General features: G+C 33.5%; 1 protein-coding gene across 1 annotated transcript; it reads left to right on the plus strand.

The window, feature by feature from the left end:
• The first annotated feature begins 17,954 nt into the window (after positions 1-17,954).
• LOC120070167 (Survival protein SurE-like phosphatase/nucleotidase) lies at positions 17,955-22,701 on the plus strand. The gene is made up of 10 exons (XM_039022021.2): positions 17,955-18,600; positions 18,838-18,932; positions 19,485-19,552; positions 19,643-19,686; positions 19,824-19,901; positions 19,991-20,144; positions 21,068-21,217; positions 21,405-21,515; positions 21,830-21,895; positions 22,215-22,701. The coding sequence occupies exons 1-10, from the start codon at positions 18,311-18,313 to the stop codon at positions 22,311-22,313; spliced, it is 1,155 nt and encodes a 384-aa protein (XP_038877949.1). The 5' UTR covers positions 17,955-18,310; the 3' UTR covers positions 22,314-22,701.
• Positions 22,702-23,133: the final 432 nt, after the last annotated feature.

Below are 23,133 nucleotides of genomic sequence, written 5' to 3' on the forward strand. Positions count from 1 at the left end.
ATATAAATCATATTTATATTAAATTTAACAATTATGAATCTCATTCATAGGAAATATATTTGAATTCAAATATTTATTCCTCTAATTAAACTATATGGTATCAAATACATTATGTCAATTATATCATATATAATTGAATCAATTTAATTAAACATTTCAAATCAATCCAAAAACTGATTCTTAACTAAATCCTTTTGAGCTCCCAAGAGGACCTTATGGACCTATAGCTTGAAGCTCCAACGGATCGTGAATAATTAATTAAACTCTTTAATTACATTATCCACTATCCGTTAACTGTCGGGCACTCCACTAAAGACCGATAGTTGCACTCTTCGCACTACAGATATATTTCTGTATCCATTGGATATAATCAATCAATAGTACGATGACCCTTCACAAATTGCTCATAAGTAAGCTGGGCCAAATTACCTTTTTACCTGTAGTTACATCTAACTTCTTAAGTACCACTGATTCCTCTAATGAATAATAGATCATAGTCCTACTATGACTAAACCCCTCTCAGGCCAGGAGAGGGTGTGGTGCCACATTGTTCAAGACCCGGAATCAGCCTTTAAAGGAGTAATTTATCTGCTTACCCCTGCTTTGGGGAAAGAGTGAATTCCATCTTGTGTAGTTGAGTTCCCAGCTCCCCAATTAGATGAATCCCTAAAATGGTAGGCTTGTTGAGTCGACAATCTAGCCACTCTCACCCATACAAATCAAAGGATCACCCTCATAGGCAGGAGTTCGCAACTCATTCAGGATTAAGATCATGTTACCTATGGTCATCCTAGTGAAATGAAAGTCTCTATTATGAACCACGTTATATAATGAGACTAAGCATTTCATGGTCCAGTCTAATACAAACTCCTTTGTATAGAATATTCCCACTCGCATGTCTAATACATGAATGAGATCAGATCATTTGTAGCACTTTATAACATTTATAATATTTACAAAGCGGGTCATACTCGTAGTGTCACTAGGATAATTTACCAAGCCTTATTCATATACTACAGACCATTTAGGTTATCACTTAAACACAATCCACCTATATGTCTCCACATACATGTTTAAGTTACAACGAAAATCTTGGATGTTAGTTTATTGGTTTGTGGTTAATGTAACTAAAATATCACATATTTCATAGACAAAGTGAATAAAATATCAAATATTATTAATCACATACAAGTTTGTTCATACAAGGTTTACAAACTATAGGACCCTACGAGATTTAGGGCATCAACCCCAACATGATATATTATAGTTTAATGAGAGGAAATAAATATTTGAATGAGATTCAAATATAATTTCTATGAATTGGATTCATAGTTGTTAAATTTAATATAAATGTGTTTTGTATTAAATGCCATATAAGAGAGAAAAGAAACTATAGTTTATATTGCACGTGATACAATATTAAAACTATAGGTTATATGTTATATTTGATATAACATATAATAATATATATAATATGATAAGTTAGTTATTATATTTATATTTATATTTATTATTATTTTAATAATAAGGGAGGGAGTTACAACTCCCTTCCCCTCTTTTCTCTCCACTCACATAAGTGGGTGGTGGTTATATTTGGCATGTAGAAAAGAAAAAGTTTATTCTTCTTATTCTTGGCTAGTTGATCGTTTTTTATACAGAGAGAAAAAGATAGAAATGTTCCGTGTGAGTGAATTGAATTTTGTTGGTGAACATTTTGAATTCTTTCTTCCTCTCCACAAAATTCTCTCAAATCCAAAATAGCTAGAGTCCACCACTCTTGGGTTCTCAGCCTAAGAATACCGAGGAAACCTTCGTGGTCATGTTCAAACTTGTTCGAGTTTTTCTTGGAGAAATTCTTCAAGTGGTTTGTGTTTTGTTTGAGGGAAAGCTTGAAGAAATATCTTCAAAGATGATGTTTCTAAAACCCTTTCATTAGCATGTTGCAATTTATAAATGAATGTAAATCTTATTTCTTTGTTTTACTATAAAATTTATATTCAATAAAAAATGGGATTTGAGTCGATCTTGCTTCTACTTACGGTTCCCTTCAGTTTAGGATCCTTCAATTTTTTGGATTGATGTTCTAATTCTCTTGGTGGTCTCGTAGTTTGTAAACACTTTGTAAACATATTGTTATTAATAAATATAAGTGTTATTTTATAAGCATTTACTCAAATCTCATAAACTAAGATCCGTGGTTATTTTATATAACGTAAGCATATATGTGAGACATACAAGTAGATCATGCATTAAGTAATAACCTAAATGGTCTGTAGTAGATGGATAGAGAGGGGGTACCTTATCCTGTTGACACTACGGATATGACCCGCTTTATAGATGTTATAAGTGTTGTAAAGTGCTACAAATGGTCTGATCCTGACCATTCATGTGGAGACATGCGAGCAGGGGTATCCTATACGAAGAGTTTGTATAAGACTGGACCACGAGATGATTAGTCTCTTTATATAACATCATTGATAATTGAGACTTACATTTCACTAAAATGACCATAGATGACATGACCTTAATCCTGAGTAAGTTGGGATCTAATATAACCATTATATTAAATATAACCCTAACATGCATACTATATATTATAACAATTATAACATACTTTCAATGCATGTAATATACTTCCTATGGTGGGATTTTAAATCTACATGGCATATTGTATGCACATACATGAAATATTTAATTATTACATACATCACATGCATAAAAAATTAAATACTAACTGATACGGTTTTAGTTTTGGCATAAACAAGCAAACAGATGCCTAACTATTACAAACAGCTTCAAAACCTCTTTGAATCACTCGAACCGCTCCAAATCGAACCCAAGCATCTTGAACCGAGCTGGATGAGTCTGAACTGGACCAAAAAAGTATGAACCAAACTAGCCAAAACCGGATTGGACCTCGAGAAAATCGTTCAAACCGGCTGTTCTCGGTCCAACCTCAAAGTCTCACTAAGGCCGATTGTGTAACACTGAAGGCAATCGTCTAACACCACCGCCTTGCGTTGAGCTGAGGTACACGATCGCTTATTGTCTTCTGTCTATCGCATAGTGCAATCGTTTAGCTCTCAGGTAGAACTATACAATCATTTAACACCATCACATAGCGCTTCATGTCATCGTTTAGTGTTCATCATAGCTATACGATCACTTAGTTCCATCACGTCGTTGAGCGCCGAAGCTACATGATCGCTTAGTTCCATCACATAGAACTTCATCGCATCGTTGAGCGTCGAAGCTACACGATCGCTTAGTTCCAATGCATAGAAATTCATCGCATCATTTAGCTCATGTCGCAGCTACACGATCGTGTAGTGCCATCGTATAGCACTCCCAACGCGTCGTTTAATTCCCACGCAAAGCTAAACAATCGCATAGTGCTATTGTATAGCATTTCAACGCATCGTTTAGCTCCCGTAGGCACACGATCGTCTAACGTCCAACATCACAACGACCAACGGCCAATGCTATACGATCGTCTAGCTTTTCTTCACATCGTGTAATGCCTGGAGCTAGACGATCGTTTAGCAACTGAACCTCAATGACGATTTTGAGCAGAAGCTGAAAAACTGGAACAGAAGCTCGACCATCTTCACTTGTTTCTTCAATTACAGCTCAATTTCAACTCTAATGACACCAAATAAATTACAAACTCTTGTTAACACATATAAGCTCATGAAACAAGAGCCAATTACAAATTTAATTGAGAAATTAAAGAGAAATAAAATGTCAAATCTCAGAAAATCATATCAGTGCATCAATTTCATATATCTCATGAAAAACACCCACCACACCAAAATTAAACTAAATTGAATGCTTATATGATGCTCTAATACCAATTGTAAGAGTGTATTAACATGCAGCGGAAGTAACAAGGATCAATAAGCATTTAAATTCACTAATTTTAGCAGAAACTAAAGCATGCTCATTTAAATAAGAGGGTTTGTGATCATACCTTTGTAGAACTCTTCAAGATCTCGATCAATCAGCAACAGTCTTCTCCAAAGATCACCATAAACCATCTTAAGATCTTTCCCATTATCCTCTTGGAGCTTTAGACCGAGTTGTGGGACACAAGAACAGTTTGAAGCAATGTAAACACAAGGAGAAGCTCACAGCAGCACACCACTTGAAGAACTTTTCTTCCAGCCGAAATTTTCTCTCAAATTTCTAATGGAATGCATGCCTCAATTCACTCCATTCTTCTTTATTTATTGTAGGTGAACATGTAAAGAAGAATGTTGCATGACTTGCAGTTCACGCTTGGAGTTAATGAAGATAAGAAAATGGGTTTTGTGTGAGCATGAAGAAGATGGTAGTGGAAAATGTTGATTTTCTATTTTTGCATGTATTTCAACTTTCCAACTTTTCTCAAAAATCAAAACCGATTTCTAAATTCAATTTTTATTTTAAAATTGAAAATTTAATTTAATAAAATTAATTTCATAAATCAATTTTTAAATAATACTAATTAATTTAATATCAAATATTTGCACAAAACCATCTTCATATATTTAAATCATATTTAAATATATATTCTCGTATTACGTTTAATTTTAATTTGAACGTTTTAAATTAATTTCTCAAGCTACCCTAAAGCTTAACCATTTACGAGCTAATAGGAGGACCTTGCAGACCTACAAATCATGGGCTCTAACGATCCAAGATTAATTGGCTAAACTCATTAGACCGATCTAGCCCCATTTCGTTAACTAATGGGTCACTCTACTATAGCCTATAGTTGAACTCCCCTCATTGTAGATATATTATGTCCATTTTATATAACCATAATCAGTAAGTCGATCCTTCACAAGTTGTTCATAATCACAACTGGGTCAAGATAACCGTTTTACCTCTGTGAATACATCTTGCTCCTTAAGTTCCCATTAACTCTCTAATGAACAATTCTGAATCATAACAACTATGAATCAAGTCCTTTCTCTATCATGAGTGTTGAGGTTGATTCCCTGAAGTCTTGTGTCTTGTAGTTTGTAAACTGTTTGTACGAACGTTTGTGTTGTATAATATATGATATTTACTTCACATCTTGATTTTGCTCAGTTGTATGTTTTATTTGCTTTACCACAAACCAATAAACATAAAATCCCTGGTTATCTCTATGTAATTTAAGCATGTATGTGGTGACATACAAGTGGATCATGTCTTGAGTGATAACCAAAATGGTCTGTAGTATATGGGTATAGGAGGAAAACCTTATCCTAGTAACGTACAGATGCGGTCCGCTTTGTGGAATGGTCACAAGTGTTATGACTTGTCACAGATGGTCTGATTCTGATCATTCATGTAGGGGACATGCGAGCGGGGGCATCCTATACAAAGAGTTTGTATAATACCTGACCACGGAGTGTTAATGTCTCATTATATAACACCGTTCATAATAGAGACTTCACTTCACTAGGATGACCATAGGTAACATGACCTCAATCCTGAGTGAGTTGGGAACTCCTACCATTGAGGACGATCTTTTGATTTGTATGGGTACGAGTGGCCAGGTCGCCGATTCAAACCTACCATTTTGGGTATTTTTCTGATTTGGGAGCTGGAAACTCAACTACACAAGAAGAAATTCACTCCTTCCCCGAAGCAGGAGTAAGTAGATAGATAGCTCCCTTAAGGGCTGATTCCAGGGCTTGAACGATGTGGCGCCATACACCTTCTCTTGGCCCGAGAGGTGTTTACACATAGTTGAACTATGTTGTATTGTTCATTAGAGGAATCAGTTGTACTTAAGGAGTGAGATGTAACTACAAGGGCAAAACGTTAAATTGGCCCAACTGTACTTGCGAGCATCTGTGAAGGGTCATCGTACTTATGATTGGTTATATCCGATAGACACAGAAATATATCCGTGGTAAGAAGAGTTTAGCTATTGGTCTTTAGTGGAATGCCTGATAGTTAATGGATGGTGGATCTCGTGGCTAAAGAGTTTAGTCAGTTATTCACGTACTGTTGGAGCTTCAAGCCACAGGTCTATTAGGTCCACTAGATAACTTGGATAAAGTTGACAGTTAGCTTGGTATTTGGGTCAGTTTGAAATGTTCAAATTGACAAGAGAGAGTTTGATTATATATGATATAATTGGCTAAATATATAAGATATATTATTTTAGAGGAAATTTGATATAAATATGATTTATATCAAGTGGAAGAGAAATTACTATAGTAGATATATGATATCAAACTATAGGGTAAGAATATAATATGATTATATTCATTTATTATTAAATTAGTTAATTATGAGATAATTGGTTGTATTATTCTCCTCAATCGTGCGTTAGTGGAAGTAGCCGCATTCAGTTATGGCAACTGATGAATAAAATGAAAATTGGTTTCATTTTGCAAAAGTTCGAAAATTCGCAATCGGTGTAGAAATGTAAATGATCGCCTAGCTTGAGAGCCTATACGATAGAGTCTCATCGTCTAAACGATCGCACGCCTTTCCCTAAACGATCGCTTAGCTTTCCTAAACGATCGCATAGCGTGCCACGTTTTCTAAACCATCGCTTAGTATAAACTAAACGATAAGCATCCCTGCTATATAATAGCCTTTTTCTCTCCCACTTGCTTATTGTCTGCACGATCTATCTTTCCTCCTACCTCTACCAAATTTACCAAAGACCACACTTTGGATTCTCACTCCGATAATACCAAGGGTTCCAATTGGTGGTGTCGTCCCTGCTACTTTCTTGTTCGTGCTTGTTCGTGTTGCTGCCATTCGTGTAAAGGATCGTGTTGTCGCAGCCGACTGATTTGCTGGGTGATAGAGTTCGTGTAGAGGTTCTTCCGCTGCTTGGAGTGCGACGCTTGAAGAGAGTCCTCAACTGGTATGAGAACTCTTTCCCTTGTGTTCTATTTATCGAAGCATGCCGTTAATTAGTGTTAATTTGCATAACTATCTGTTAGAATGTATATGTTGTATTTCAGTCACAATGAAATCGGAAAGATCCGAGTGCGCTCATGGATGCTCTTTATTAAGAGTTCCTTCAACAAGAAGGCGGGGCCCCAATTGTTCAAGACCTGAAATCAGTACTTAAGAGAACAACCTATCAGCTAACCCTAAATCAAGTAGGAGTGAATTCCATCTTGCAGGGCTATGTCCCCAGCTATTCATCTGGTCTTATCCCTAAAATGGGAGGTTTATTGCGCAGTATTGTTGAACTATTCTCACCGTTTGTAGATCAAAGGATAATCCTGAACAAACAGGAGTTCATAGTTAGCTTAGGATTAAGATCGAGTTAACCTAGGTTATTTAATAAATGAAATAGTCAGTTTTAACAGTAAACAGTTGTTATAAAGAAAATGACTATATTCGTGGTCCAGTCTATATGTAAACTCATTGAATAGGATGTCCTCACTCACATGTCTCAACACGAACGATCTGTGGATCACATCATTTGTAGCACTTTACAACTCTTTGTAACAACTACAGAGTGGGTCATATCCAATAGTGTTACCAGAATGAGATACCCAATTTCATCCATATACTTATTAGACCATTTAGGCTATATACTGTTAACTTGATCCTGTTTATGTCACTATATAAAGTTACAGTATTCAGACTATAGTCATAGATATGTTTATTAGATTTTCATAATAGAATGCAAAATCAACAATTTATTATTATTGATAAATATAATGTTTAACACGAACTGCGAGTTTTAGGACATTCCCAATATTATGGTAATTGTGAGATAAATCAATAAGTTGATTTTTCACTCGGATTAATCTCACAAAAAGGCGATCAAGTAAAAGTGTTTTACTAAACGATCGCATAGAGAGCATACATGATCGAGCTACGAGTTTACTATAGGATAGTTACTCGCTTAACCGTTGCTACACGATCGAGTAGCAAAGTCTATACGATAGGCTTCTGTTTACTAAACGATCAAGTATTTCGTTATACGATAGACAACATACATCTCCCACTTACTCGATCGTTTACCTCCTGTTTTCTTCTATCCAAGATCATATAAAGCCCACAACTCTTAGATTCTCACACCGAGAATACCAAGATAACATTTGTGGTAGTGTTCCTTTTTAGTGTGAGGATCGAGTTGGACTCGATTGGGATCGAGGCGCATTCAAACATTCATTGAGATCGAGTTCTGATCGTTGCGATCGAGTTCGTGTTGTTGAATCAGTTGCTGAACGATCGAAGGATACTTGAAGAAAGGTTCTTCAAAGGTTTGCGTACTCTATCCCTTATATCTTTATATTAAGTAACATGCTGTAATTTCTGATTATGCATAATCTATTTTCGTTGGACTGTAATTGTTTGTGTTCATTCTGAATGGGATTTGGAACGATCTGCTTCCGCTCACAGGATATCTATTTAGATTTCCTTCATCAATAATTCTCGAGAGAGTCTTATGTTTAGAGGACAACCAAATCTCTACTGAAATACAACAAAGAGGTTGGGAGTTCCTGGTTGCCAACCCCAATAATGGAGTAATCCTGGTTGTTAGGGAATTTTGCCCCAACATGGATGAAAATAGGAGTGTCTCCCGTGTTAAAGGTGTCGCGGTTTCCTCTTAGTCTAGTCAAATCAACCAAGTCTATGGATTACCCGACGTAGAGAACGATGAGTATTGTCAGTTCCTATAGAGGTGTTGCCAGTTAGAGACAATTATCGAAGCCCTATGTAGGTCAGGCACTACATGGGTAGAGAAGAGCCCAACAAAATTAGGGAACAGACTTAATTGTTTCCAATTAGATATAGCATGCGCTTATATGTGCAAGGTTTATGTTCGTTACCCGCCTAGTTGATGTGATCAAAGATAAGGTGAAATTACTCTATTTCCTCTGTACGTCCCAAACAGTCGACGTTGGTAGAGTCATTAATGCCTTGATCTAACGTATTGCTCGCTGCTCGACCACTAGAGGACTTGGCTTTCTGTGTTTAATTATGGAGCTCTGTCGTAGGGCTGAAATCAAGATACGTCCACGGGAGGAAAGAGTTGGTCCTAAAGCCCTTGTCAACAGGACCATTATCGTCACTTTCCGTGGTCACTTAGACCATCCAGAAAGAGTGAAGAAGGTTGTAGATGATGATGATTATTAGAGTGATCATCAGGAGGAAGACCTGGAATAAGAGGTTAGGCCTGAGAAGAAGCCTAATAGTCAGCCTGCCCATGGTCAACTAGACTGAATCGAGAGGTTGGCTAAACAAAATTCACGTGCAATTCATCAAATGGGTAGGAACGTAGACTTTCTCATCGAGAGTCAACGTCTTTACTTTGCTCATTTGAGGTTTAACCCCGGGATCTAGAGGCAGCCAAACTCCTCAGACTCAGAGGATTTTTAGCTTGTTTTTCCTTAATGTCCTTGTTAGGAGTAGGTTTTCTTTTCTTAGGTTTTTAGTTTTTAGTTTTTAGGTTTAGTATAACTTATTTTAGGATAGATTATTGGACCGTTTTTAGCCCCTTTTCGATTTTCTTTTGTAGGGTCGGTCCTTTTCTTCTTTTCTTTTGAAAATGGTCCTCCGAAGCAACCCATCTCATGTTTTTCAATCTCAGGGAAGGTTTTCTGTTTTCCTTTTATATATTGTTCTTTTTTTTTTTCTTACTTGCATGCATTGGGAACAATTCCTAATTTTAGGTTGGGGGTGGGGTGTGTGCGTATTGCTTGCTTGCTTTCTTTCTTTCTTATTTAGTTGTTATGCATCAACTACTTTCCTGTTTTTATAGCATGCTAGTTTCAGGAGTAAATCTTGCATTTTTGCATGATTAAGATGGCTTAGGAAGTGCTCGTATGTTACCTTGTTTGTTTCTATTGAAATGAGCCTCTTTAATTTTTTTTTCTCGTCTTCTTTACAGTCCTGTGCACTAGCCAACTTTTTCTTTAAGTCTTAGGGTTTAGGAAGGGTTTATGTTGTCCAAGGTATTTTGTCACCCCAAATGGCCCCATCAGTTAGAGGGTTGTCTAACTTGAGAAAGTGTAATGTGAGACTAGGAGGAATAAGAATTTTGTTAGCCTGAGTGAATAAGAAAAAAGAAAAAAGAAGAAAGAAGAAAGAAGAAAGAAAAGGGAAAAAAAACAAGTTTGTTGTGTGAGTGCATGGATAAGGGTAAAAAGAGCTACCTCTTGTGTGACTGATTAGGAATGCCCACGAGAAAAGAGTGGGTACAAGTCCTTGCAGTGGAGTGTAAAAGCTAGTAGGTAAAAGAAATGCCTTTTATTTTTTTTATTTTTTATTTTTGTTGTGCGTGTGTTTCAAGTGCCCTAGTCAAAGCATTACCCTTTTGATAAGTCTTGACAACTTAATGACTAGTGCCTGAGCCAAAAGTAGGGGGAAGATAGACAGAGGATGGTATAAGGTCGTCCTGGGTCTAGAGAGTTTCCTTAAGTTGGCTTCATCACACACACACGTAGGGAAATATAGAAAAAAAAAACTTTTAAAGAATGCTCATTGACTGAAATTTTCTCATTTTCAAACTCTGTAGCATGTGTTGCATGGAGGCCTAAGTTGTGCTTGTACGTAAAATTATCCATTGTTTTTTAGCATGTTTCTGGGTTATCTTGCTCGAGGACTAGAAAGGCTTAAATTGGGGGTGGTGATAGCTCTCTAAATCTTTTTCTACCCAAATCATGCTAGTTTCCATGAATTTAACGTTTATTCTAGTTTTTAGACAGGTTTTTGAGCATAAGGAGCCTTAGGGATAGTTTAGATGCATTTCGAGCTAAAATGAGCCAATTAGGAAGCAAATTGGATAGAACTAAACATAGTGTGAAGGAAGGGCAGACACCGCAGTGTCATGGCCAACGCCTGTGTGACACTTTTTCCAGAGGCTGCACTTGAGGTGCCGCGATGCTCTTGTTGCATACGGAGGGCACACACTCTTGTTACAATTTGCAAACTCATAATTGTGTGTGATTGCATAGCATGACCCTGGTAGTGAGGTTACTTATTGAATATTTTATATACTTAACTTTTCTTTAACATACTTTTTAGGTAAAGGCAAAGAATGTTCCAGAGGTATGACGAGGAGATCCATGATTGTGCGATGGGACTAGTCTTCTATTCAATTTTATATTTCCTAGTCATTCAATGTTTTGGCGTATGTTAGACAAAAAAACTTCAAGTTTTAATGTTGTTTTTCATAAATATTCTTAGGGACATCGAATAAAAGTTTCATTTTGTTTTTTATAAATTGTTTTGAAATTTATCATATTTGTTTCAATAAAATTTTCTTTTATGTCAAAATGATCAAAATGTTTTGGTTTAAAAAATTACCCCATTTAGAGATCTTGAAAACTCGAGTCATTAAAAAATGTTTAAAAAAATGCCATACATTAATATTAGATGGAAACAGTTTGTCTATACTCTAATTTACCTCCATCTTATATGTATTCTCTCTCCTATTCTTCAATGTATTTTTGGAACTTTTTAAAGTTTAGGGTTATTTTTAGAACAAAGTTCAAAGTTCAAAGGTATCTAATAAAATTTAGCCAACTATTTTCAAAAGATCTTTTATGATGTGGAATTTTAGAAAATGATGCACCACTGAGCATATTTAGAATTTCAAGAAACTATAAAAATCCACAAAAAATAATTTCGTTATGTGAAAAATTATTACAATCACATAAAATTTTCTCCACAATCTCAATTACAAGAAAACTCTCTAAAAAATTTTATATCACTCACCCCATTTTCTCCACTCTCAAACTAGAGAATACAAAAAAGAAGAAGAAGAAGAAGAAGAAGAATTTATTAGAATTAGTACACCTAAATTAAAAGTGTTTATAATTAGAACGATTTAAAATTTAACTATAGGCTTCTCGCCTATCACTTCTTTAAATTTTTCTGTTATGGGGTAGATTTGGACTAGAGAACATAATCGACTTTATGCGCGTCCGCATACTATTGGATCAAGAAAAGGACAAAATTCGAGCCAAAAACCACATCTCATGACCCTATTGGGAATGGAGAAGGAGAGAGGTTGGGCCAAAAGCCCGAATTGACCTACTCTGCCTTTGCCTTGGTGGAGACTGAGATTGAGGTCGAATCTTCTCATTTGATAAATTAAAAATGTCAAATCCATGTCCTAACCTATTTGGCTGAAGGATAAGCCAAATGTGACTCCAAAATCATGATATGGATGTCCTAGGTCATAAATTTTCTATAAATACTAACCTAATAAGAAGTAAGCTCAATCTTATTCCTCAAAACTTTTGCAACAATATAGCTTTTTATTGACTTAGGCGGTAGAAGTATTGTGGCAAGTATCACATGAATGTCCAGATTCTCCTTGATTTTTTTTGGTCATTTTTCTTCTAATGTGAAGGCTGCGTTTTTCCTTGTTGGCACCAACAATTTTCAATGTGTAACTGTTCTCTTACAAATAATTTGCCATAAAGGCTAAAATTAATGGAGTATCCATACTCGAGCAGCACCATAAATAAATGTTGTAAAGCGGTGCAAAATAATAAATTGTGTGGAGAAAATCGGATTTGAAACGTACGATATCTGACTATGACTTGGCCTGGGCATTGTCTGGGAAGTCCGTAAGCTAAAACCTTGATTGCACGTTTGTTTGGATTCGGGGAGAAACGCGGCAACGGAACGGGATAAGTGTATCCCTATTCCCCGTCCGGACCAAGACGCCAACGTGTCAGCCATAAAGTTTCGTTCAGTTTGACAATTTGAAATTGGGGCCCACCACGTCAGCTTAAATTACAGATGAGGAATCGACTAAGCCAACTCATTCACACAATCTTTATTATTTCTTTTTCAAAAGAAGTTTGTTGGGTCCAAAAACGGCGAAAAAGTTTGAAATTTTAGCCGATGATTAGTCTCTTAATTGCCCCTTAATCTCATCTCATTCCTAGTTAAGTCATATTTTGAATTTGAATTTAAAATTTACATTTTAAAATAGAAAATTTTTACATAAAAAATATCAAACTATTTACATAAATGATAAAAAAACATAGTGATGGACATTAATAAACTACTATCCTGTCTATCACATGGCATAATGAGATAATTAGCAGGATGATCCTACATTTTTAACCATTGTATTAATTTGTAACCAAATATTCATATAAATTATTTTTGCATTATTAAAGGTATATTCAAAAGTGATACAATGTTATCAATTTTTTTGAGTTTGTCTGGATGTGATTAATAAACGCTAATGTAATTATTTCGAGCTTCGAGTGAATAAAATTAAGTTAGGATATGGTATAAATGTAATTTTTTTTTTGTTAGTACGATAATTGGAAGTAGGAGAATTCGAACCACATAATTTTTGGTTACTAGTACACTCAGATGTCAATCGCGCTATGTTCGTTTTGGTACCTATTTTAGGTTTAATTATTCTATAATAATAGTAGAGAGGCATGCAAACTAATCAAATGTTGGAAACTGATTTTTTTTTATTTAACCTAATTTATAATGCAATTTGTTGAACATGTTTACGAAGATGAAGAGAACAAGTATTGTCAGAAAAATGTGGACGAAACAAATAAACAGATATTAGTTTGAGTTGTTTGTTTTGTTTTGAGTTTTATAACATGTTGAGGTAAAAATTTTCGAAATACTAATCTCTATTGGTTGATGTTATAATATACCAATTATTTGAGTTATGGTCAAATTTACGGTTAGTTTTTTTAGAATATTTTTATCATTGGTCTAAATTATATAGTTGGAGTAATTCGAATTTTTCATAAAAGGAAAATAGTAAAGGATCAGGATGATCTTCCTTACAGTCAAACTATGCATGTACAAATGAAAATTATTTTTATTCCAATTCTAACCATTATTTATATTTTTTTAGCAGCCATTGAATTTTTATTTAATACGTTGAAAAGATGGAGATCGACTTATATTGATATTTTAATTTTGCGTGTGTATATTTTTTTATTGTGATATATTTTAGTGTTGTATTTAACGGAATATCATAAAACATATATATATATATATTATTTATTTATTGAAAGGAAACACAATACAACATTATTATTATTATTATTATTATTATTATTATGAGGCAGAAACACCATACATTATTGTAAGGGCAATAACGTATACAAAATGCATATTTCAACATAAATATTATATATTTGTCTCCAAATATATATATATAATTGTAAAGTCGGCCAAGCAGTCAATAATAATACTATATTAAAAAAATTGTCACTTATACACAGAGGCATAAATATGCAAGGAAATCTAACTCTACTTATTTGTAAATAACAAACGATGTAAAAATCTTATCAAAAAGTAAAAAATAAAAAATGGTTGAATAGAAGAATGGTAAAATGACACAAAAAACCAATTTAATATTATTATGACCAATACTTGTGTGCATTTCCATATACATATGTATTCCATTCTCATCATACACAAAAAATATATATATGTAAAAAAATTTGTCACGTGACAAGTTATGTTGGGATAATTTAGTGGGATGTACAAAGATAGATATAACCCAAATGTACCTAAGTATTTTTCTATTATTATTGCATGAGGAAAATTTAATGGTTAAAAATCATTTTGTCTCTAAACTTTTATAGAAGTAACAATTTAGTTTCTAAACTTTGGTTTGTAACGATTTAGTCTATATACTTTCGATTTTATAACAATTTAATCCATGAACTTTATTATGTAATAATTTAGTCCTCGTACTTTTGAATTTGTAACAATTTAGACTCTATTGTAGAAATTAGTGTTAAAATTTAATGAGATTTCTTGCATAAATAAACAGATAAACTAATTAGAGGCTCAATATTTTTATAAATACAAAGTCTACTTCACAAAATAATAAAATTTGACATCTAATTTTGATGAATTTTTTCATGTTAGGGACCAGATTATTACAAATTTGAAAGTACAACGACTAAATTATTATATATTAAAGTACATGGACTAAATTATTACTTTCATAAAAAATTTAGAAACAAAAAGTATTTATTTAACCAAAATTTAATTAATTATTTGGATAAAAAGACGACGTAATTATAAAATAAAACATTTAAAAGACCGATACAAAATTTCATTTTCTTATTCTTTTGGTACACAAAGTTCGTTTTCATTTTAAGAAGAGATAAAATGATGGATTATTAAAAGTGGTAACATGTTCCATTCACTAATTAAGTTCTATCATTGGCTAAAGTAAATATAATTTAACTGATCTAAAATATGTAGTTCGAAGTTAGAGTTCAATTCTCTCTCATTGTCGAAAAGTTATAACCCCTTTTTAATACAAATATTTTTACGATAGAAATGTGAAAGTTAAAAAGGTGTTAAAGAAGAATAATAAAATTTAAATTTGTTGGCACAATCTTGTAAGTTTAAGATTTTTTTTAATCAATTTTTAAGTTTATAGGCTACTCATCTTCCACTTGAACAATTTCTAGTACAATAAATTAAGTACGAAGATTTAATCTGAAAAAAAAAATACATGTCAATAATCTGCGAAATATGCTTTTCATGCGAAAAGAATTAGGAGTGTTTGATAAATGGGTATAAGTTGTTGGATTGGGTGGGTATTTATTATCCAGGTTTGTTAAGCGCATTAAGAAAAACTTTGGGTTATTAAAACCACATTTTTTATCTACTCAAAACTAACCCTAAAAATCAGTGATATTTTCATTTTCTTCTCTCTTCCCTCATCTTTGCCATTTGGATTTTTCACCAAATCTTATTTTTTTATTTTTTATTTATTTTTTATCGTCAAACCTTTGGAATGTCAAATTTGATATGATGATTTGGTTCATTATTTTTGTTGGATTTCTTACAAGGACCGATCTTATCTTATGTTATGTTTCATCTGAGATCCTCACTGTGTTATTTATAAGTATCGAAAAGAACATATATTTTGTATTTTTTTTTAGAAACAACCACATGTTCGGTTGTTTCATTTTATTTTTGTGATCTTATGAAAAATGTTACTGTACTACATCACATTCTCACCATCATAATCAAATGAAAGGTAATTATCCTATGTACAATTTCAATTTCAAATATACTATCCATATTATATAAAAATAAATTGTATGATATGTGAAATAATAATGTTAAGTTAGCAAGATTCAATATATATATATACAATATACCAATTAGTATTGGGATAATTACCTTCAATATATGTACATACAATATACAATATACAAATTAATTTAGCAGCAATATGAAATGTATTTTGTTGGTATGTTTTACAGATTGAAGAAAGTTAGAATTATTACAATTTTTTAAAATAATATATGAAAAATAATCTATTATGTTCTACAAATTGAGATTGTCCAGTTTATGTCATAAATGATTTCAGAAAATACGTGTATATTTGAAAATTAATCAACAATAGCAAAGCATCAAACTAAAAAATAAAAGACAAACAGAAAAAAATAGAACTAATCTCATTTACAAAAATTTCATTAGATCCCCAACTCAACTCTGCACAATAAACAGACAATAATTATCAACACAACTGCAAACAAACACAGACAATTTAACTCTCCAGAGAATTTAACTCTCCAGATAATAATTATCAACTCAACTCTAAACTCTTTATTTTTATCACGCCCAAACACATCCTAAGAGGTTATATTTTTAGACTAAATAGTACATAATATTTAAAACTCTAGTCCATAAGTATCAATTAATTGATTCATGTTTGATTTTTTTGCCAATAAACTCTTCTATGTCAATGAAGGTTTTAATTGAAGGTACTAAGTATTAACAACATAATATTTAATATATCAATTTATACTCAGTTAAACTAGTTAAGAATAAATCATCTAAGTTAGAAATTATTGTTTTTTGAATTTAAAAAATTGTTATATATATTGAATATTTCAAGAATATAATTGAAAAATGTCAAAAAATGTATGTTTAAATTAATTTGTTTTAGTGAATTCAAACATAGTTTACGGTTTTAAAAAAATCCCAACGTAGTTTAACATATAAATGAATCAATTATCAACGCAAAAACGGATAGTTAAATTCTACCCTCACAATTATTCAATATTTTTTTTTCTTGTTTTAATTTTCAACAGTAGGATTATATTGATGAGAGCTCTTTTATCCAATTAACTTATTAGGTGGTTGAGTTAATTTATTATTGTTGAATATTATTCGATTGATGTTATTTGTATTATCAATGAGTCATCATCAGATATTTTAGAAACTGAGAATGTGGTTGATACTATGGTGGAGTTAACTCATCGTGCGAGTGTCATTTATGTTGTTAAGTGTAATCGTTCGTGTAATTTTGTTGCTCACTCATTTGTTCGAGTTGTGTATGATTATTTTGATGCTCTACCTTCTCCTACTGAAGAATTGCATAGACTTGTTGAGGCTTTTATTTTCCTCATTGGTCTCATCTATTCTTCATGAAGATTTTGTTTGTGTTTAGCTTATTAACTTAACAAAGTTATATATATATATATATTTTTAAAAAATAATGTCAAAACAAACATAACTCTATTGAAATACAAGAGTGTCATCAACCAAATGTCGCATGAATCACCCTATCCTATTGTACTTAAAAAGAAAAAAGTAAGACTATATTGAAAACCATATATAAAAGTATTCATTTTCTTACTTTAAAATCTCGGATAATTGTAGAAATAGCCTCCTCAAGTTGTCGTCTTTCAAAATTAGCACATTTTTTAAAAATTCGTAGAGTTTTTCTCGATCCGTCTCACCCAAGATCAACCATCGATATTTACATAAAAAATTAATTTTTTCCAACTTATCAATTGTTTTGAGTTTTCTTGGTGTATTTTTCTAAATTTTATATATACCGAAAAATTCAAAATAATTCATAAATTAGATAAATTAAATTTTAAATTAAATCGATGTCGATCACGTTGGGATGGATTGAGAAAAATTAGTTTAACGAATTTAAAAAACAGGTTAATTTTGAAAAGTAAAAATTTAATATTGTTATTTCAGATAATTTATCCTCAAAACTAGCTGTGAGAAGAGAAAAGTGAAATTGTAGCTTCTTGAATTAAATTACTGTTGTTTCTTCTTCACCATCTTAGATGACGTACGCCATAAAAACCAGAGAACTCTCTCTCTCTCTACGAAAGTAACGGCGTTTGAACCGGACCACCAATCTATCTTCCTTCACCAATTTCACCGTTTTCATTTTCAGCGCTTTATTCTTCCTCTTCCCTTTCCTTCTTCCACGTCTTCTTCCCCTTCTTCATCTTCTCCTCATTTCCCTCTGATTTTAGGGTTCTGATTTCTGATTCCTTGCAGGGAAGCTTCTTCTTCTTCTTCCTCTTCTTGCTTCCTCCATTTTTCTTCCTTTTTGAATTGAAGTCCCATGACTTCCTCTACTTCTGTCAAGAAGAACTTCTTGCCTCCGGGCCTTGTTTCCAATCTTGAAGATGTTCTTCGCAGCAGGAAGGGCGCTGGCGAAGAATCCAAGGATGTTAATGCATCGCCTGAGCCTTCCTCTTCTACTTCTGATGCCAATCTTGAGGTTTCTGGAACTCAGAAACCCATTATTCTTGTTACCAACAGTGAAGGAATCGACTCTCCCGGCCTTACTTACCTCGTTGAAGGCCTTGTTCGTGAAGGTTCATATAACGTCCATGTCTGCGCTCCGCAATCGTGAGTGGCTGTTTCTTTTCATTTTTATCCATCTTTTAGTGGATTTGATTTATTTTTTGCCTACTTGGGCTCTATTTCGATGTTTGTTTCCTGTTATAGAGATTACTATCGTTTTTTTTGGGTATCTTGTTTTGTTCTCTATTGCTTTCATCTGTATGCCTGATTTCTTTACTTGGTATCTTCGTTATTAAATATTAAATACTTGTGATTTAAATAGTTCGGGAATCTCCGCTGCAGGGACAAATCAGTTTCGAGTCATTCTGTGACTCTTCGAGAAACCGTTGCTGTGAGTTCTGCTGAAATTAACGGCGCCACAGCCTATGAAGTTTCGGGTATGACTACTGTTCTGGTTGTCCTTCAATATTTTTTCAACTGTCTTAACCCGTCATCAATACGATCTATTTTGAATAATTTTTTCTCTGATTTCTCTTGTTTGTGCATCAAATTTCGTCTGATCTTTTATTTTTTGGTTTAAAATGTTTTGTGCTCATGGTTTAGTTCATCAGCCAGAATCATGGTGTTCATTGCGTAACTTGTCTATTTTGAACTTGTTCGGGTATGATTACTATTGCGGTTGCCCTTCAATATTATTTCTTCAACTGTCATAATCCATCATGAATACGATCTATTTTGATTAAATTTAGGGTTGTATATTCTCTGATTTCTCTTGTTTGTGCATCAAATTTCTTCTGATCTTTTAGGTTTTGGTTTAAATTATTTTGCGCTGATAGTTCAGTTCATCAGCCAGAATCATGGTGTTCATTGCATAACTTATCTATTTTAAACTTGTTTTCTATCTGGCTACTGGTTGTACACAAACATGCATCCTTGCCTGCAGGCTGCAAAATTTCAATGCCTAATTACACTCGGTAACTCTTCCTCAGGAACGCCTGTAGATTGTGTCTCGTTAGCATTGTCTGGAGCTCTTTTTTCCTGGTCGAAGCCTCTTCTGGTTAGTATTTATAAATTGTAGCAGTGGGATTTTAGATCTAATTTAATTTCCAGTAACATGTCATGAGGATATATTTGACATAAATTTCAGGTAATTAGTGGAATTAACCGGGGATCGAGCTGTGGTCATCAAATGTAAGTTCTGTTTGTTATATGAAGATGTCAGTGTAGATCGTAATGTTTGTTCTCACAATAATTATCATTTGGCTCTTCTTTATGATTATGATTTGATCCTTTATCTAATGCCAAATTTGGTTGTTTAAATCTGCCAGGTTTTACTCAGGTGTCATTGCTGGAGCAAGGGAGGCATTGATTTGTGGTGTACCATCTATATCAATATCTCTGAATTGGTTGGTTGATGTTCTATTTTCCATATTGAGCTTCACTGCTGCTAATTATTATCCTTAAGGTATTTTTCCCTTTATTTATTTCACTTCAGGAAGAAGGATCAAAGCCAAGAAAGTGACTTCAAGGATGCTGTGTCGGTCTGTTTGCCCTTGATAAATGCAGCTATCAGTGATATAGAGAAGGGAAATTTCCCTAAAAGTTGCTCTCTCAACATTGAAATACCTACTTCACCTCTGACGAACAAGGTTCTGCACTTTCTTTTTGCCTCTTAAATTGAAAATTGTTCTAATTAACTTGATGGACAAATGTATTCCAAACATGGGAGTAGCTTTGATTAGGAATTTAGGGTGATATTTCATCTGAATTTTGCTTCTACCTGAACTTGAACGATTCTCCTTTATTATATCTAAAAGAAGTGATCAATGATCTTTGGAATTCCTCGTTGAGTGTTTTAATCAGAAGCAACTATAACTTGAAGAAAACCTATGTCTTTTTATTATGTAGGGGAATTAATTGAGAATCTGATAGCTGCTAGACCTAGAATTGTTGTATGATATATGTGGCAAATTATGAATCTCTAATAGACGAGACATTTGTTCATCTCATCTCTATCAGGTTCTTGCTTGTTTATATGTTAGTAGATACGAAGTACTTTACTTCCGTTCAAGTTCCTGAATGACTATAGTTGGGAGTTAGATTCTAAGTTATGTTCAATTTGTTCCACTTCGTGTTCACACCTGCAATGTTGTGTTCCTTTTTTACTAATTATTATATTTTTATCAGTAAGGTCCACATCTATTTTAACAGCTTGGAAAAGTAATGGCTAATTGGGCACTGCTTCAGTAGAGTTAAAATTATGGCTTTAGTCACGCAAACCTCAGTTTGTTGTCCCTAAGAGTCAACCTGTAAAATGACCTCATGTATTATCCCAGTGATACCGTTTCTAGTAATATTTTGCCAAAATTTTTCCTTTCCCCGTTTGTAATTGTTTTTATTTCTAAAATACTCTTGCAGCTTTTGGTTAATCATGGTATTTATCTTTTGTTTTTTTTTTGGGTGGGGGGGCAAAAAATACAGATAGTTTGTTTTGTTATCATTTTATTCTGTCTCAGGATGTAATTTCTCGCTATTCTTGGTCAGTAATCGACGTAGTTGACATTTTTGACAGGGATTTAAATCAACAAAGCAAAGTCTATGGAGGTCTACTCTAAATTGGCAGGCTGTTTCGGCCAACAGGTATCCTGCAGGACATTTTATGTCCAATCAGCAGAGTCTTGGTCTTCAGCTCGCACAACTTGGTCGAGATGCCTCTGCTGCTGTAAGTAGCTTGAAAAAATTATGATGCTTCTTCACGTTTGTGTACTTTTTGTAACTGGGTTTATTGGTCGAGTAGTTTTTAGCATCCTGTCATCTTGTCTTAATAATTTATATTCTTGTAAAGGAAGGATCTTTGTGCACTCAGTCTGTTTTTGTTGTTTAGAGTAATAAATTTTATTTTTCATTAGGGAGCAGCTCGCCGCTTGACCACTCAACGGCAGAATATGGTGGAAATTGAATCAACTGGAGCAGTGGGAAAATCTGATTCTGAGCGGGTGAAGAAGTTCTTCCGAATGGAGGTATTCACTATAAAATGAAACTTGGGTTCAGCTTGAAGAATGGTTTTGACATCTAGAATTGCACCCACCTGTTGAAATCGGGTGGATAGGTAGGGACATAGGGCCAGATAAACTCGGGTTGTGCTTGTCTCTCTCAGCGGCACGCTCAAGTGCTGTATCTGCATTTGTAATCTCGTCCAGCAATCTTCTAGATTTCCAGATTAAAGCAGATTTTTTACCACTAAATTGTTTATAGCTGTTGATCGTTTTTATGCCATACATCTATTCATAAATTCATAATATCACGAGGAATCACACTATTTTTTTATGTGCAGTTTCTGGATAAGGAGCAGGATAACAAGGACGATGACCTGGATTTTAGAGCCCTTGAAAATGAATTTGTAAGTTGATCGACTTTTGACCTCAATTCTGGTAATATATGTAGCTAGCTCAATTTTTATAGTGCTTATCTCCTCCAAGTTAGACACCGTTCTCATCCGAATAGTCCTTGCACTAGTGCTTAAAGTGGATCAATTATATAACAAAACAACGTGATAACAGACAAAGAAATCAATAAAAATCTTGAAATGATCTATTTTGTTTTCACATGAATAGAATAACTGAAGAAGTTTCTGTTTGATCTTTTTCCTCTATCCCTTGCACTTTTCATTATTTTTCCTTTCATATTTCTGATAAAAATAAATTGCTTTGGACAAACAGGTTGCTATAACCCCATTTTCCCTCACCGCCAACATTGATTTGGAGATCCAAACGGCGGCCTCTGATTGGATCTCCACTGCACTTCATCAGGCGCAATAAAATCAGTCTCTTTTCGGCGGCAATGATTTGTGTACATCTAGAGTTCGGCTCGCTACCCTACATTTTTCTCTTCCTCTTTCTTTTGTGGGTTTCGCATTCTGTCAATTGTTTTGTGAATTCAGCAAGCTCATTCTGATTACGGCTTTCATTCTATATATATATATATATATAGTTTTTAGTTTTGTTAGTGTCCCTATTGATTCATGTAGTGTAGTAAAAGTGTACTTGCTTACTGCAAATCTGTTTGGCATGTTTTATAAAATGCCAGTTTGTAAACTGCAAGTGGAATTGTGGTCAAAGTTTGCTATGGATTGGGTTCTGTTTCATTTTAAATCTCATACATCTTGTTTGAGAATCTTTGGATAATTGATGAGGATCATTCTTTTCATTTTTATTTTCAATGTTGATGTAAATTTACCCGTGCTTTCGATTAATTTATTAAGGGTGTTTCAGACATTAAGGATGTTATTGTTGTAAATTTAATTAATGATGTTACATTAAATTTTTTCGATGGAGACATTTGTCTGACTAGGCTACAATTATTTTTAGTAGTAGTTTTAAGGAATGACATCGCATTACCTCGGGAGTTTGACTTCAAACGAATTTGTCAGACGTCATTTGATTTATTTAACATCATGGTAGTATAAATTGTTGAAAAAAACTTATGTGCCAGTAAAAATTTGTCATCTGAGATTTTTTTTTAATAAAAATAAAATGATTATTATTATTCTTGCTGATATAAGCATCTTAGGCAACATTCAATTATTGCCTAACTTGTTTATTATCAAATAGGTGGCATGTCTCCCCTTATTTTTTCACA

The sequence above is a fragment of the Benincasa hispida genome, chromosome 1, assembly GCF_027475165.1.
Source record: "Benincasa hispida cultivar pf3 chromosome 1, pf3_genome.v1.1, whole genome shotgun sequence".
In the NCBI taxonomy this organism is placed as follows: domain Eukaryota; kingdom Viridiplantae; phylum Streptophyta; class Magnoliopsida; order Cucurbitales; family Cucurbitaceae; genus Benincasa; species Benincasa hispida.